This window comes from Aptenodytes patagonicus, chromosome 10 (assembly GCF_965638725.1).
Source record: "Aptenodytes patagonicus chromosome 10, bAptPat1.pri.cur, whole genome shotgun sequence".
Taxonomy (NCBI): domain Eukaryota; kingdom Metazoa; phylum Chordata; class Aves; order Sphenisciformes; family Spheniscidae; genus Aptenodytes; species Aptenodytes patagonicus.
The window spans coordinates 4,655,303-4,673,306 of NC_134958.1; the positions used below are offsets into that span (position 1 = coordinate 4,655,303).

Sequence of the window (18,004 nt, forward strand, 5' to 3'; positions counted from 1 at the left end):
TGGAGCGTATTTTTAACTTCAGTGGCAGGGAAAATAGCCCTTTTTCTACGTGCTGCTCTTAGCGGACTCGACGAAAGCTTGCGACATCGGTGGAAGCCGTAGCGCAGAGGTAGAGGATTTTAGTGTTCCTGTTCAGCAGCCCGAAGCTCAGAGGGAGAACGAGAGCAAAGCTGTCGTATGAGACATACTCGTCAGATTTACAGTAGAAAGCCTAAAAATATCGTAGAGGGCAGCATGATTAAAGACCTCCTCGGTGTGCGAGCAGATTTGCAGCTGTCTTGTGAGAGTTACTTGGAGATGAGACACAGGACGGTTGTGGTTTTGGAAGCTGCTTTGCATCAGATTTGGGGGCTGACTTCACGGTAGCTCTTGCCCCTCGGGGGAAGACGAACCACTCGGTCCGGGGCTGCCGGGGTCTCGGTCGCCGACACCGGAGCGCCGCCAGTGCCTCCGCAGCCGGGGCGGGCCCCCCTGGCCGGCCGCCCGCTTGCGCCGGCCGGGGAGGCAGAGGCTGCGCGGGGGGTGCCGAGCCGCGGCGGCGGAGCGGGCGCCGGGCCGGGCCGCGGCCCCGCGCCGCAGGTGGAGGCGCCCGGGCGCCTCTCGCCGGGGCCGGGCTGGGGCGGGCGGGGGCGGCCCGCTGCCAGCAGCCTGTAGGACCTTGGCTAACGTGCGGCGGTGGGCTGGAGCCTGGCGTGAGGGAGGGGCCGCCGCTCGTGATGCAGGATGCTGTATCCCCGGTGCCGTGACAGGCAAGGCTCTCCCCTGCCCTGCGAGCGGGAAGGAGGCGCCGGCAGAGCCGGGCCCGCTCCCCGCCTCCCTCCCGGCCCCAGCCCCGCTGCGCGCTCCCCGCCGAGCCGAGGGACGCGGCGTCGCACCAGGTGGGTGAGCTCGGCGGCGGCCCGGGCCGGCCCTCGGGCGGCGGCAGCCTCCCCGACCCGCTTCCCCGAGGGGCTTCCCGCGAGGGGGGCGGGCGGCGGGCCGGGCCCCGCGGGCGGCTCCCCCGGACGGGCCGGTCGGGTTCAGCCTTGAGCGGGGGCGGCCGCGGTGCTGGGCGAGGGTCGTCCGAGGAGGCAAAGCGGCGCGGGTTGCTTACAGAGCCCCTGGGGAGCCCAGGCACCGACACCTGTGAAGTACCGGAGCCTGGTGTGTTTTGCCGGTTGTGGCTCTCAGCAATGCCTGGCGGGGGGGGGGGGGGGGGCAAATAAAAATAAAAAAATCTTCTTCCTCTTATTGCCGTAGTTGATTGAAACTTTTGAATGACAAAAGCATCCAGGAGTGCTAAAGGTTTTGGGAGGGAGGGGGACTTTTTAATTTTTTTGGAGGGAGGGAATAAAACACTTACTTCTGTAGGGAATCTTAATTATGTTTTGTTGACAGGTGCAAGAACTGTTTGGATAGATGGTTTTCCTCTGGGATATCTGACCTTTTAGAAAGGAGTACTTTTTTTGGAGGAGAGATTTGCATTCACTGTGGGGCTTTGCAAAATAGTAGGGTGGTGGCTGGGAGGAGGAGAGGGAGGGCTGTTTGCCTGCATATGTATTAGGGGTGCGTGGAACGTGTACTATTTTGAGATCACTGCGGTAATGAATCGCCTGAGGCAAAAAGATGCATTGACACTAACAGAATTAGCGGCATTGTTACATTATTTTTTTCTTGTTGGCAATTTTAAATTGAAGTTTTTAGTAAAAGCGACTGACAGTTTCGTGTTGGCCCTGTAATGGTGATGATTACTGAATTGATGGATTTTTTGTTTTTTTTTTCCTCTGCCCCGATCACTTAGTCTCTGAGCTGTTAACGATCAGAGCTTTCAAGGGCAATGCAAATGACTGCTGAAGTCCCAGGGCTGGGCTCTGAGCTTTGAGTGGGTGAAAGTGCTGGAACAGTACATCAGAAATACTATGCTCATTGGATTTTACCTTCCGGAGATCAAGATGGGAGGGGTTCCCAATTTGATAAATTCTCTTGCATTCAGGAGATAATCAAACTTGCCCACTATTGCCAGCTTCCCCAACCCTTTCATTTTCCCCCCTTTCTCTTCCCTAATTGGAACTACCTCACCCTGCAGGCTGTGCTCATGGCATGCACTGCGCGTCTGCTCCTCTGGCCAGCACAAAACTCCGGTGTTTGCATTGCATTTCTTCCAAAGGCCAGTTCCATGCCTTTGCCCAGTTTGCTTTAGTCATTGAAATTCTGGCGGAGCCCACTTGATTTTGTTTGTAACTTGAAACAATTTCTCTCAGCAGAGCCCCAAGGCATGAGGATGGCCAGCCCTAAAGCCACAGGGCTCTCCTGGGAGATCACTTGGCTTGCTATTGCTATCTGTGCTCATCTACAGGTAGGTAATGAACTTGTTGCTATTGTCATGCCTGGTCCTTTATCAGATGATCTTGCTGCACACTTTGAATTACTGTTTTTTAAACAGAAAACCGCTGAAGGAACTGCACTGTAAATAAAAGGCTGCCGATGAGAAGGTTTTCCTTTCACTGAATTTCAAAGACATCCATGTGGGAAATTAATATTCTCTCTCTTCCTAGTAATATCGTACCTGACTACCAAATGGGGACCAAAGGGAGGTCTTGCCAGATGTGTAATGCCATGGGTCTTTCTATGCAGCACAGCTGCTCTTTGCCCCCAGGAGGTTTAGCACCTGATAAAAGTAAAGATACTGTAAGTGACAAGGGTTATATAAATACCTGGGTAGAAACAGCTAAAGCACTTGGAAGTCAGTGTTGGGGGGGAAGGTGGTCCAAAAGGGGCTGTGCTTCAAGTGTTCAATGAATACAGGAACCATGGAGGAAAACCATAGCTGCCAACTGATCTATTGCCTGACACATGAGCCTAATCAGTTCCAAAAAGCGAGTATTTCAAGAAATGTGGTGTGCTGGCATGCAGCAGAGATGTTGTTACAGTATGTCATTCTCTATACTGATAGTTCCTACAGCACAGAACGTTTCAAGGATGCTTCAGTCTTAAATACACCCAAATCCAGAAATCTTAGGAAAGGACATCTAAATAAACTGAAGAATATTTTTTGAAATAAATAGCATCTTTTTTTGAAGTATTGTTGTAGTTTTTGACAAAAAAGTAAAATCTTGGTTTTAAATAAAATCAGTGGTGCTGTTTACTGTAATACTGTTATGTACTGTTTGTACTATTGTGATGCTGAGAAATGGTGGTTTCAAACTGGAGCCTGGTGTGCTGGGCATTATATAAACGTACATCCTGAATAATTTTGAATTGAAGGACAATACAGCAGGCAAAAGTAAATTCAGAAGGAGTATGAAGAACTGAGGAGACTGTACTAGACAGCTGAGTAAGCTATGATCGATTTAGGGTGGAGTTTGAGGTTTAAGGTAGTGGGAATCGGGCCCCAACCCATTCTTAGTAGCACTGCCGAGCGCACTGTGTGCTGTGAGTCATTTGGCAGCTGCCTGTTGATGAACACCTCCTGTATCTGTATTATGGTTGCAGCTAGTGGTGAAAGTACACTGGTTACTTGGCTAAAGGACTCGCCATAAAAGTAAAAATTATTATTCGTATTAATTGTGCAGTAAACTGCAGTGCTTTCAGTGCATGTCCAAGCAGATAGGGAAACAGTGGGATCTTCTGCTTTTTGCTTGCATGTTTCTTATGCAAGAACAAAAATGTTACTGATTTGCTGTGCCTGTTCAGCTTGTATTTCTGTGTGCAAGCAGTTGAGTGATGCTGTAATAACCGGCCCTATAAAACACTCAGAAAGTAGTATGTAAAGTTCACTTAATAGTTCTGTTCAAGATGAGAAAAGAAGTTCAGAGAAGGGAAATGTCAACTTCATGTTTGGGCCTTTTGGTTATGAAGAGACCGTTTTTTTTTCCTTTTACAATATATTTCTTGTATTTTTTTCTTTCATATTTTTCTTATTGTAGAACTGGAACCAGTAGTGGCACAGTTTCCTCTTCTCCACGAATGGTTTGGCATAGCTTCACTTGTCTCTTTATAATAAAAACAACCCGAACACATTGTAATAATCAATAGGCTATTGTGAGTAGCTTTATGAACATTTCAATCCAGGTCAAATTTTTTGGTCTTGACTGTCCTTTAAAATATTCTAATCTGTTTGGCATATTTGAGTCATTAGCACTTAACCCCAATCTTGTAGGAGGCCCTTCTGCTCCTAAGTTTTAGGTATTTTATCACAATTTTAGGCACATTAAAGGTATTTTATATTATTTAACATAACATTTTCAGTATCCAATAACCATTAATTCTTTAATTGGTTGCTTGGGGCCAGGCTATATGGACCACACACAGTCATTCTACCCTAATATTGTACCATAGCTTCCACTTGTGTTGTTTTTGGCTATTAAAGTGCTTATGTCTGGAGCTAATCAATTAGAAACAATTGGATGCTGGGCAAGGTCACAAGTCTATGTCATGTCACTTATGTGCAATTGATTAATTTCATCCTGCTTGAGGCAGGTACAGAATAAAATAATGACCATTTCAAAAGAATGTGGTGGAAATGTGGTATGAATGTAACGCAAAGAAAACTTTAACATGAGAAGTTGTGAAAAAGAGGTAGCTGTTACTGAGAAGAAATGAAAGTTAACTTTGGTTATAGGAGCCCTTTCCGATTCTTCAGAGCATGGTAACAAGCACAGCATGGTGGCTCCAAACTGAACTCTGCCCTTACAGCTATGCAGTGTCTCAAGTTTGACAGAACTATTTTGTCAAGGGCAGATTAGTTGCTATACTAGTAGGTAAGTTAGATTTCATAGGACAACCCAGTGAATAGTTTACCACTGAGCATTGCTGAGCTGCCTGTTCATTAAATCTGTTCTGTGACCAAGAGCAGTGGCATAAACGACTCAGGAGGAGGTCGCTTATGGGCTAGCCTTGGCTGTGTTCTTCTGCAGACGCAGAGCCTACTCTTTCCGATATGTGCCAATATAAATGAAATGAATGGAACTGCGTTAGTCTAAAGCCAATGGTAATCCAAGCAAATGATGTCTGTATGTTTTTCTTAAAAACAAACAGAAAAACCTTGCCACCAAATGGTAGCAGCAACATGGAATAATTCATTGTTTCTAAAGATCTAAATGATGAGTCTATCCAAAGAAGTTACTGTATTCCACAGACTATATGTATTTGTGAACATTAACTATATCCTTGGCCTTGAATTTAACTATTCATGTGTATTTATTGCTAAATATGGTGTAAAAGGCTCCTCCTTTTTCTCACACGGTAGCAGGTGAGCTATCAATACTACAGACTTTAGGAGATGGTTAAGCTAATAAACAGAATAGAAGTATCCAAGTCCAATTTTGCTGGTTTTAAGTGATCTCTTGAGTACATATGGCTCCATATTGGTAACTGAAAAGGCAGGATGTTCAGCCTGGTAACCCACTCTTGCTTAACCTCGTGAAAACATTTTATTACACCATTCAGCTAGATGCTGTTACATTTGTTATGAAATGTTTGCAAGACTGCGTATGTGTATATTCTTACTAATGGATTAACGGCAGCAAGAAATGATGGCTAGCAGATTTATATAGACAAATATATATCATCAAGAATTTTACACATGGATTCATTTTAGATTTATCTCTGGTATGTTGTTTTCAAATCAGGAATACGCTGATATTTTCTTAGGTTCCTACAGTCCTAGTTAAACCCTCTACAAGTCAGTCTGTTTCACCTCCAAAGACCGTGGAGTTGCTAATGTCCGAGGAGGGAATAGCAGCAAACACACCATGTCTGGATATTTAAGAAGCTTTAGCGCTGGGTTTCTATGGAAGGGAAAGTTTCATAGGTCACATACTCATTGAATAAACTGTTGGTTGCTCCCATGATTTATGTTTCTGCAATCCCTGCTTGCGTTATGTTTTTTTCTATCTGTGATATTTTGGATGTAAAGGATATACATGCTGAAAACATTATCTTATTCAAAATGATTCTGCCATAACCAATCTGCCAAAAACTACCAACATAGTAAATGTCTTTAAGGTTGAGTTTTGCAAGGCCAAAAATCTGATGTCCATTATATGACATAGTGGACTTGGAGACCATCTTTGTGGAAAACCTTTGGAATATTGTTTTACAGTCACTGGATGTATTGCACACCGATGTTCAGAAAATAGATTATGATCTACATGCCATACAATAGTAAGGATTCTTAAATGTCCAGTAACTTTAATAAAAAATATCAGGATGAGATTTGCAAGTCCAGAGTTAAATCTGAAGCAGTTTCACTTTTTTGTAGGCAGGTCGCAATTCTGCACCCATCTGGAGTTTTGCCATCAGCCTCAATAGGCCTGTGGTTTTATTCTTAGTTTGAAGATTGAAATGCCTCTACTACAGACAAGTAACACTTTTGAGACTCTGTAGAAGCATTCTGACTTAAAATATTCATTGTTATTGACAAGGTTGTAACTCAGTGACAGTATTACCAGAAAACTTATATAAGTTTCTAAGCTTGCTTTGCATTTATGACTAATAATGATTGCTCAGCCAGTGCTCATAGGATCTGAACTGCTGCTACCCCCAATTTACAACCCAAAAGAGTTGAATTGCCAGAAAAATTGTGATGAGTCTGTCTTGTGACTTGAGACACAAGCTATGTGTGAATACTTATTTTTTTAAAATGTACTCATTTAAAAAAAAGAGCCAACTATGGGAGATGACCAAGAGTATAGATATCATCAGTGAAGGGATCCTTTTACTATCTCATTTATTTGTTTTCATTTTCTCAGTAAATATCTTTATCGTAGTGAGTATGAGTGATGCTTGCAGTGATACAACTCGGGAAAATCAGTTCAAGCATGGTCCAAACCCATTAATTCTGATGCAGCAAAGGTGGTTTAGTCTCCATATCCAGCCAGGTTTCGAATTCTGTATCTACATCTTCAGACAGGGGTATCAGTGCTCACTGTGATGATGATTTTTGTTAAGGTTACACTAAAAATTGGGCAGAGTCTCAAATCAGTTGTGTGTAGAGCTGCAAATTGCTTGTTCCAAAACAAAATATCCAAGAGTTGAATACATTTAGAGAAGCCTCAAGTGTAGGAATAATCTCTCACAACAGCCAGTAGCTTCTCATTTCTCTTGAAAAAGTAGTGAAGAAGTGAAGGAATAGCTCTAGGATAATCTTTGGTTTTAGCAGATACTTGAATGCTTAGTCATTGATAATTACTCATTCAGGTCTGCTTGGTGCAGCTGGATCCTTCATATTCCTTACCAAATTGGGGCATAAATGGCACTGAGGGTGGCAGTTTCGCACAGCACACCGAATTCCATTCCTGCCTTTGCATCACAGAAAATGTACGTGATTGATTGTACTGATATCAAAGCCCTTTTGCCGTTCGTTCAGAAATCATGATTTGGCCATCCAAAATAATGAGTTTCGCTTCAAAAGAACATACATTTTAAAATCGGAGTCCTTTTTATTTGCTTTTACTTCTAGAACCTGTAGGGTTTACATTTATGTCTTTATCTGCAATTTTTGGGCTTGAAGCTTTTCATAAAATAGTTCTCCGTGCTTACCTGAATCCAGGAGCTGGGGTTTAAGTAAACACCAAATATAATGTGGCTTGCAATGAGGTAGTAAAATATATTAATTTCAGTGATAGTGGGAGCAGATTTATAATTGTGCCTCTCTACTTGTTTGTGTTGTAAGGCTATGCAAGAAATCTTGGGGCATGAGTTATATCATACTGTGCAAATGTTGAACTTTACTGTTAAGTCAGCGCTTTGTTAAGATTTTATGTAGTTGATAATACTGATGATAAAGTCTTGTGGCTGCATACAGTCCAACACAGTCTTACTTGAACAATTCAAGTGTAATCCTTATTATGCAAAATCTCTGTAAAACAGAGGGAATTTGTGCACGGTGAAAGAGTGGGTTTGTTTTTGAAGTACAGTTTGCTAGTGAGCACAACATTCCAGAAGGGACATTGGATATAGCCATGGCAACTCTGGAGAGGCAACTAAGACCCACATATGAACTGCATAGCACTGCAGTTCTGATATGCCCTCTGCACTCACTTTATTGTCACTGATTGATAAATAATTCCTTTAGGTTTTGAAAGCATGTATATAACTTTCTTTCCCCCAAGAGGAGAACTTTTCTTGATATTAGCTGAAGTATGTACACTGTCAAGTGCTCTTGAATTTAAGGGTTATATTTTCAAAAAGGCCTCGCTCCAGCTTCTAGGAGGAAGTACGGTTCTGCAAACTCACTTTTTGATGACTGTCAGCTACGCAAGGGTGCTAAACTTAATGCCGATATAGCAGCATTTTCAGAAGGGTCTGTGTCACGTGGAGCCTTTGTTTTGATGATTTTCAGTAAGACTTGAGACATCAGTTAAACACAAATGCTGTTAAGTACTTAACTGTGGTGGTAGGTGCTTAGCTGGATTTTTTTGAAACAAGTGACAAGTTAAATTTCAATTAATCCAATGGGAACCAGGCATTGGGTGCCTTAGGCTTAGGCTAAGCATTTGTCATCATAGTTAGCTGATGAAACCAAAACTTTCACCCTTAAAACTCCTTTGAAAGACTAGGTTTCTGGTGTGTAAATTCTAGTACCTGGGTGTGTAGATATTCAATAATACTTGAGAAGTGCAAGTACAAGCATCACGTGGTTATAAAGGGAGGGCAGTTTTTGAAAACTTGGCCTAATATATCCCTTCCAGACAGCGTATTACATAAATTGTTTAGGAACAATGTTATTTCTGTTTCTAATTTTATATTTATTAGATTTAACATCGTTATGGAGAGAAAATGAAAACAGTATTCTCGGTCTGTTTTGAGAAATGTGGTTTCCAAGAATTGTCAGTTTGTCATGCTTCTGGATCCACTAGAAACACAGTGAATGCAAGTCAGCTCAACTAAATTGCGAAACAATATTAAAAATGCATTTACGATTGCAATTACTAGATTGTTGTTGTATGCTAACTGTTGTCATTTGTGTCACGGTGGGAGGTCTCAACTGGTTAATGATGCTGTTTTGTAGCATTAAGTGGAGCATTTGTTTATATGTGGAAACATGTATTTCTGTATTTATGTAATGTTTTTTCTGTCATCAGGTGCTTTGCCAAAAATTGAAGCTGCTTAAAATTTATAGGATACAGTCTCTTGTGCATGCAAGCAGAACAGGGCATAGTTTATAGTGTGTATATGTGAAAGGATCTATAGAGGCTCACTCTGTAGTAAATGCAGACATAAAGAGAGTTTTAGCTGCCTGATCTATTGCCTTCTAGTATCATAGAAGTAGATGACATGGGCACACCTGCACTGCCACAGAATGCAAAAAGGGATTGTGTTCTCTCAAGCTCTGGCAATAAATGTTTCCTGGCCTGCACCTTGCAGAAGCTCTGAGAAGGTTGCAGAAACTGGCTTTATTCCCAGCTGGCTTATTCAGCAAGAAATTATCTACCTCCAAAAAAAATCCCCCCCTTTTGTTGCAAGTTCTTTGCTTGTATACATGGCTGCTCCAGGCCATCTACTGTCATGGAGAAATGCGAAAGGACAATGCAAGTACTGCTTCCGATACATTCAGGTTTGCCTTTTCTGATGGGAGTTTTCCTTGCTTTCCCAGCTACTTCAGCCTCTTGTTGGGTGTAGCAGTGGCGTGGAAGCAGAAGGCTAAACAATCTCAGTGCTCTCTGTGGATGTATAACAAATGAAATACGCTAAAATATGATTTGGCTTCCTCTCTTGAGAGTCTCCTTTTATTAGATGTTTTCAAGGTCTCATTACTCATTTGGTGTTTTGTTTTCTTGAGTCTCCAAATAGTTTTAAACTGTTCCCTTGTTGACTAACATGGATGTTGACTGAAAAAACCAATAGCATAGAAGTGTCTTGAGTATTGCCTGCTCGGTAGATGATGTTCTAGTTGGAAACTGCCAGGTACGTCCAACATATTACTGATTCTTTCAGCTGATCTTATCAACATTTCTGTTAGAAAGCAGAAGAGGGAATACATCTATCACTGGAGAGAGGTGTTGTGTATGCTGTGTAGGGATTTTACTAATGCCACTAACTGATAAGACTGCTTGAACAGGCTCTGTTTTTGTGGCCTGATTTTATAACTTTATTTATATGAATATAAAGTGCTTTCTGTGATTAACAATTACGCTTTTCCTCTAGACAGGTGATTCTCAGGTAAGTCTTTTCATGGAATAGCCAGCAAAGAGCTTGGCAGCAGTTAACAGTGCAAATTGAACGGTAGGAAATGCTATGAAGGGAAGCTGTAAAACAAAGCAAAGGGTATCATCCTTTCACTGTATGAATTCCTGGTTTGCCCACGCTTAAGTACTGTGTACAGTTCTGATCCCGTTATGAATGGGGTGGAAAGGCTAGACAGGGATCAGCTGGTAACTTGTTTCTTCTAGCGTAAGAACTGAGTGCCATTAAATAAAACTACTAAGAGACAGATTCAAAACAATGAAAGGTGGTTGTCCTCCATGTAACGATCTTAGGTACTCCTTGCCATACATTTTTTTTCAGTAGAAGGTTACATGGGTTTCAGGGGAGACAGGACGAGTACGGGGAAGATCCACTAAGAACGACTATATAGACAAACCACAGCAGGCTAAGAAAAGTGGGTGAGTCCAGGAAAGTATTCCAGGGAAGTATTGTATGTACTTGCTCTGGACATGCTCTTTGGGTGTCCGGTTATGGCTGCTGTCGGAAGCTGATGGGCTAGATGGATCCTTGGTCTGAACCAGTTCAGCTGTTCTTATGTCATTGTGATGTTCCTGGGGGCTACGCCTGCGGATTGTTGAACTAGGAGTTAGAACCAATGCCTAGACTTACTGTTACTTGTGACTCATTGTTTAAAAACTAACATTAAAGAAATACATTCTCCAAACTCCAGGTGTATCTGGAGGTATATCCTGGATGCATAAGAACTTGCTCAAAGCCTACGTAGCTGCCTACATTCTGAGCTGCTTTGTGTCTGCCTGGAATATATTTTAACGTTGTTATTAAATTTTTTCTTTACAAACATTTTTATTATGTTTCTGGCACATTTTCAGATTTTGAGTATTTTCAGAGTATGCAAGGAAACTTGGGTCATCTTGCTTAATTGCTGGAGTAGTTTCTTGTTTTTAAACAAACACTAGTATTTCCTTGAGCAAGATAAATACAGAAATGGCTTCAGATATTTTACTAAATAAGGCTTGGCTTAAATTCCACTTTGATTATGTGGTCAGTCCTTCTGTAAGACACAAATATTCCAGACATTTTCCCTGCATGAGTGCGCACTTGCCTTCACCCCAGTGTTGAAACTGTGCACCCAAATGCTTTTCCCATTTCCTCTTCCTACCTCTTTCAGTTAAATTTAGAACACAATAGGTTGGTTAAAACTATAAGAAAACCTCCAGAATGCCATCTTAACGTATGGGTTTTTACCATGCAGCTGTTTATCTTCTGCTAAAAGGAAACTATAAATGTATTTTTAATGCCAGGAGCTGGGCTTAAAATGCCATTACTTATCCGGTGGGAATAGATTTGAAAATTAGTAAGCAATTAGATCAGTTGGCAAATACATTTTACTTAATGTTGCAAGTCTCATGTGCCTTTCAAATATCCTGTTAGCATCACCTGTTCTTAACTTGCAACCTTTTAAATCTTCACCTAGTCTTAAATAGCAGTGTTACTTTGAAAGGGAAAATTTTCTGTATATTTTTAATTTTTATTTATGAGCTGAATTTTATTTTTTTTAAAAAAGCTTGCATGGTTTCTCCAAGGGCAAGAAATGTACTGGGAACACTAAGCTTTTCTTGGAGAAAATTTCTTCCTGTAGATAACCATCTTGCGAAGGGCCTTAGCTGGGATAACAGAACATGTGGGTCTTGTTCTGATCTTTTGAACTTGCTTGAATTATGTCCTTAGCAAACACCAGTGATGTATTTGTTTATAATTGCTTATTTTTCTTGCTGAATTTAGACCTCTGTGAGTCATCTGTCATATGTCACATAGAAGCCACTATTTAGAAATGGGAAAAAGGTAGGAATTGTAGACTTTCTTTTTTATTATTTCAAATGTTAAGGGCAGTCCTTGAGAACACTGAAGAAGAGACCTTGTCCTCTTCAACTGTACTGTAGGAGCGTCCCGTCATTCCTTGTCTGCCAAAAGTTCACGTTGAATCAGTGGTAGTACGAGGACTCTCAGCCTAGGCACTATAAAACCTCAGTCCTGAAAAAGATCCAGGCTGGCGAGCCCCATGGACTTCATTAGGTTGCTGTGCCACAAGTGAGACCTTATTTTGTAAAATTCAAGCTTTCTACTTCAACAGTACAACATTCTGCACTTGAGTAACAGTGCCAGTGAAGTCTGCAGGCACTTTGCCTGAGACATCAGTGGGAGTTTTTCCTGAGCAAGACCTGCCCATAGGAAGCAAACTGAGGCTGAATTTCATTAGTGCTAACTAGTTGGTTATCATATTTCCTCTTGTGTGGTGTGAATCATTTCATCTCATCTTCATGTAACTGCTAAGGACAGATGGCATTTAAAGCTGTGTCTGCAGCTGTTAGTTTTCTTGAAAATTTGCTATATTGATCCCTCTGGAAAAAAAGCGGAGATAATAAAAAAAGATAATTTGCCTGTTGCTTATAAACCTTGCAAAATTTGAAGTGATTTCCATTTTTTTACATGTCACTTTTTTTATTGTGTGTCATTGAAGACCATTTTATCAGGTGTTCCAGACCATCCCTGTTGGCAGGAATTTCTCCGAACTACTGCAGAGGGAAACATCAAAACCAGTCCTTAGAGCATGTATGCTATTTTTCAGGAGAACTGAAGCAGAACATGGAAATTCACTTTTTAAAAATCGACATGACTTTTTGCCAGATTTACTATATTCAGAAGATTCCTTTGAACCTTTTAAGGGGTTGCACTCTCCACTGCATGGTGCAGTTCTGCTAATGAAAATGGAGGGAAACACAAGCACACCATAAATAAGGAAGATATAGAGAGTTGATTTCTACATGTAGCATTTTGTCTGTGCATATGAAAATTGACATCATGGTGTTGGAATGTTGACCGTGTTTTGCATTTTGCTAGCTGCTCTTACTGGAAAGCATGTGTTTCAAAGGGAGTTTTCAATTTTTATAAGTCTTTGCCTCCATAATAGCCCAGTCTTATTTTGAATGTAGACTTCAGCTATGAATAAAATTTAACTCATGAAGTAAGAGATTCCTCTGGCACAAAATGTGAATGAATTATGCAAACATTAACCAGTAATGTGCATGTCTGGATCAGAATAGCGAAAGCCAACCTTTAGGTTCCACTGTTACCACTCAACATTGTCTTACTCTGTTCAAGAATGCCTTACTCTGAGAGTAAGGCTACTGAGTTCTGAGGAACTCCTCTCAAGAAAAGCTGTATTAAGTGTGGGGAAAGCATAGTTGGCTGCACAAAACCAATTGTTTGTGGGGAATTTTCACTAATGTGCTTTCTTAGCTCCAGACAGGTCTGTGAAAGAAGGATGCTGAGAAGTGAAGAAGACTAGCAGCAATGAAAAGGTGGCACTAGCCCTTCATCTTGAGAGCAATCATCCAGATAAAATTAGCAAAATTCAATTAGATTATCTTTCAGTAATGGGCTGGCCTCTCTCTTCAACCTTCATAATCCAATACATTTTCCCAGAGTTTCAGGGTTATATACTCTGTAGAAAGTTGGCAACCCAAGTTTCCCATGTCATCAACTCTATCCAGTCTCCTGAGAGAAGAGTTTCCTGGTACAGCATCCTTGCACCTGCTAGTTCTTCCCCAGCTCTTCTCAAAATCAGACCACTCTGAACCCCTTCATGAAAGTATTCCATGCTACTTAAACAGTTTTACTAATTTTTATAATAATGTGATTCCTCACGTGATACGAGGCGGGTCCAATTCCATTAACCTGTCCTTGTGACGCAGACCCAAATTCTTGCTGATGTTTTCAGTGTCTAAGGTCGATGGGTTTGAAAGAGTTAGACATCTATATTATTCTGAGAAATTACATCTGCATCTTCAAGTTAAATCAAAAGTACCTAGTACCTGTCAACCTGTATATGCTTTTGTCTGCAGAGAAAAGCTAGCACATTTTTTTTTTTTTTTTAAAGGAGCATTTAGCACCCTGAAAAAATATAATTCCCCTTTTTAGGTGGTGGTGTGTAATGTTGAAAGCCTCAATTCACTGCTAAAGTTTTAGACTGTATTCCTATATGTATGCTATATGGAAATATGTGCATGTATACTGTATGTAAGTGCACTAACAAAGTCTCAGGCAAACTGAGATTGTCTTTAGTTGAGTTTTAGTCTGAATTAAGTGTGAGATAGCTGCAGGTTCCTGATGGACTCTTCTCTGCATATAAGTATAAAATACTTATTTGCTGCTGTATAAAATTTATTATTATTTATTATTAGCATATTTATACATATGCTGCTGTATAAAACAATATACAATTATTTACCCTGGTGTTCTTTTTAGTTGAGAAGGTAGACACAATCAGAGCTGTCTGCACAGCTAAATGAGAACATGGGTCAAGAAAAATGAGGAATGATGTTTCATGTTGAAGGGTGATGCAGCTTGCTAGGCTGAATACCTGCTTGAACTGGGGCTTGCAGTGGCATGATTGGTCTCGTTAAACTGGGGGCCTGCTTGCCTGATCTTTGCGTTGGAATTGGCTCTTTTAATAAAGTAGCTTAGAAGAAAATCCTGTTCAGAGCTGCATAATTAACATTAGATAGGTCAGACATTATATATGGAGCGCTTGAATTGAAATAAAATTTAGATAGGTGGGGGTGTGCTTGATTCTAATGGATCTTGCTTTCAGAAGCTGTTATTACTCTTTGTGGAGGCATTTGCGTCGGTACTTGTTAAGTTCCGTTCATTGATACTTGTTAAGTTCTGGTCAGCTTTTAAAATGCTGGTGTAGCTCATCTACATCCATTCCTCTTTTTGGAGGGCTGCCCTAGCAGCCTGTGCTGTTTATATGGGCTGTTAGTACCAGAGGATCTCTGCTGCAGTAGTCATTTTTCTCTCTCTCTGGATTTGCATGCGGGTTGGTGCGGTACTCGGCTCTTCCGCGAGGCGCTGGAGTTGCAAAGGCCTCTCAGTGGGATCAGTCCATTCATGGCTGCTACGGAGGGCACATAAGAGCTCACAGCTTTCAGAGACATGTAAACTGACTCACAGGGCTCTCACCTATCTGTTATTTTCCTGTATCTTGTAAATAAATAAAAAAAAGTAAACCTTAACCAATTGAAAAAAAAATTAATATTTGTTCTTAATATTTCATCAGAACATTTCAATGTAAACAGCTAACTTTACATCTCAAATGTTCAATTATTAATTGTCATGATAGCTACCTATGACTTTTATTGGTTATTTCTAGAATCCTATTTCAAGTATAGCAAGATTTGTGCAAGCTTTATTGTTAGGGGTGAAATTTAAACTTTATTAGGATTAAGTGTTTAATAGTATAATTTGCTGCATATGTTGCAAATACAAGCTGCTATGAATAGATCCTCTGTAAAAAAAAAAAAATCATTTGATATCTTATGTATGGACTTAAATTCAATATATTGTTATCTTTAACGAAAGGAAATTATAAAAAGAGATTTACAGAGAAGGGTTTATTCTATTAACTTGAATTTCTTTAAAACATTTCTCAACTGAAGTTGAATTTGGTTTCTGTATTTTGACTTTGGTTAAAATGTGCTGTACATAACTTCTTTGTTCCTTGAATATTATTCTGAAAGTAGTACAAATTGGCTGTTTTTCATATACACGAGAGGAGAAAAATAGTAGTAGTAGTAGGTGGAATATTTATTTAAGTGGGGTGCCCTGGTTTTCTATTTGTCCACTCACAGTAGACTTGAGGATTTAAGTGCAAGGTTTCCTGTTCTATTACTGGAATTTTTTAATTTAATTTTTATACCTTGTAAAGAACTGGGAGAAAGGCTTTCCTTTCCTACATGTCTTCAGCCCCCAGCCTCCCAGGAAGCAGTAGTATGGAACACATTGAATTAGAATAGGTATCAGGTTTTGGCTTGATGCTGAAGGAGCAAAAACGGGAGGGCAGCACAGCCCTGCGTTTTCTTGGTCTTCATGAGGCATTTGATTAATCTGTGAAATGCTGGTGATTGGTTTGGATTCATAGGGCTTTGGGGCAATTTGGAATGATTCTGTGTTTGTAAATGGCAGGAATGAATAGTTTTGGCTTATTTTGAGATTCAGAGACCATATTAAATCTTCTCAGCATAGGCATTTTGACTTGGAGATTGTATTCTTGTCCCATACTTCCTTTTAAAGTGTGTAGTTGCTTCTTTGAGGATTTTATTCAAGTAGGTAATCAGGCTTTTTGGAGAAATTGGTTGTATTTTCTATAGAACAATTTGCAGTCAGCCCCTTCCTCTGTTATTAAAGCTGGAGTAACACAAAATGAGGGAAATCGCTGCATGCATTATCTTAACTCTAAGAAAGGAAAAACACATAGAGAAGGGACAAATCTCATTCAGTCATTTTTGGATGGTTTTCTGCAAGAGGGCAGCAAATTTCAGACCTTGTGTGGATGTGTAGGATTCCCTTCAGCCTTTCTACCAGGAACTATAAAAAGCTTGTATAAAGGCACAAAATAATTACGGCCTGAGCCAGGCCAGCAAGTTGGCTTTTTTCACTATAATCAGGATAAAAGAACATCTCTCTTGGCAAAAAGGACTGGGCTCTGAAATAGAGATGTTCTGGACTGATAATTCCAAGTACAGCCAAACTTGCGGAGAAATACACAGGTTAAGATTTATATTCGGGTCTTGTTATTTAAAATGGATGCTGTTTAGGCTTCATATAATACCATTGTACTCTGTATAGAGTGCAGAGGAAGCCAGGCCTGTAAAAAGTGCAAATGAAAATAGGATCACTGCCACAGTTAACTTCAGCACGGCTTAACTGTGAAAGTGAGACTCTTATTGTTTACAATTTGTAAAGCAGTGGAGAACGTGAAGATATGTATAATTATGCAGGATAAGAATAGATCAACCGAATCATTAAAAGCACACTATTTCACAGCACTGTTTGCAAATTCACTAGATTGTGTAGGTTCTAGCTTCAGTAGTTTCTAGTGTCATGGTTGTCTTCAGTCCGAGAAGTCATAGATACATAGAGCAAAAGGAATCCTCTGCAATTAAATAAAAGGGTGGATGAATTTATTTCCCTGCCTTTGCACAGTCCATTGTTCTTGGATTCTGTCTGTATTTTGAAAAGTCGTAGAATGCTAAAGACAAACATATGAGAATCTGGAACCATGCTAAAGCTTTAGATATTGAACTGTTAGGGTTGGCCTCCTAGCTCGCATTAGCTTGTACTGGCAAAGTAAGAGCTGACTGCGGATAAGAAAATTCAGGGGAGGTTATTGCCACAGGTCCATCCAAAAGTGCTCAGGAATAGTTGAAAAATATTCTGTAGGAATAGTACCCTTCTGTAAATCTTTAAAATTAAACTATGCTGTCAAGAATTCTGTTTAACCTTACGTGAAAATGGTAGCAGTAAAAGAGAAGCTGCTAGATATGCAAGAATGGGTGGTTTTGCACTGTTGGTTAGAAATCAGACATGTATTGGGAACTCTGCATTTCCCCTTGTCCTTACTGTTTTTAAAAGTAGTGAGCAGAGTATCCCTTGTCCTACAAGAGGCATGACAGCTTTTCAAAAGACAGGGTCAAGTGGACAAACCAAGATTATGTGTACTCTTTTAGAATTCAGTATATAAAAGCTGCTTTTGAAAAGCTGTTCCTTAGTAGCTGTCCTACTTCTGAGAAAAATAGTGGTGTTTTCCACTTTGCTGAAGCAGGGGAGGCCGAATGACTCACCTTCTAAAAGATGTCCATGTCACTTAGAGCTAATTGCTCATTTTGCATGCAAGACAAATGCATTAAGAGATTCGATTGTACCAGCAGCAACAATAAGAGTCAGGCCCTCCACAACCTTTCCTGTTTTGGTCAAGGTAGGAGGGCTTTTCAGTAGCTTGTGTACAGCCTCTTCT

The 18,004-nt window shown here is 40.6% G+C and overlaps 1 protein-coding gene across 4 annotated transcripts in view; it reads left to right on the forward strand.

Annotated features, from left to right (window-relative positions):
- Positions 1 to 839: 839 nt before the first annotated feature.
- ADAMTSL3 (ADAMTS like 3) overlaps positions 840 to 18,004 on the forward strand; it is a 189,513-nt gene continuing 172,348 nt past the window's right edge. For all 4 annotated transcript variants that reach the window (XM_076347884.1, XM_076347885.1, XM_076347886.1 and 1 more), the window contains exons 1-2: positions 840 to 878; positions 2,244 to 2,335. In XM_076347884.1, coding sequence (XP_076203999.1) covers positions 2,255 to 2,335 — 81 coding nt within the window. In that variant the 5' untranslated portion in view covers positions 840 to 878; positions 2,244 to 2,254. The remainder of the gene's footprint in view (positions 879 to 2,243; positions 2,336 to 18,004) is intronic.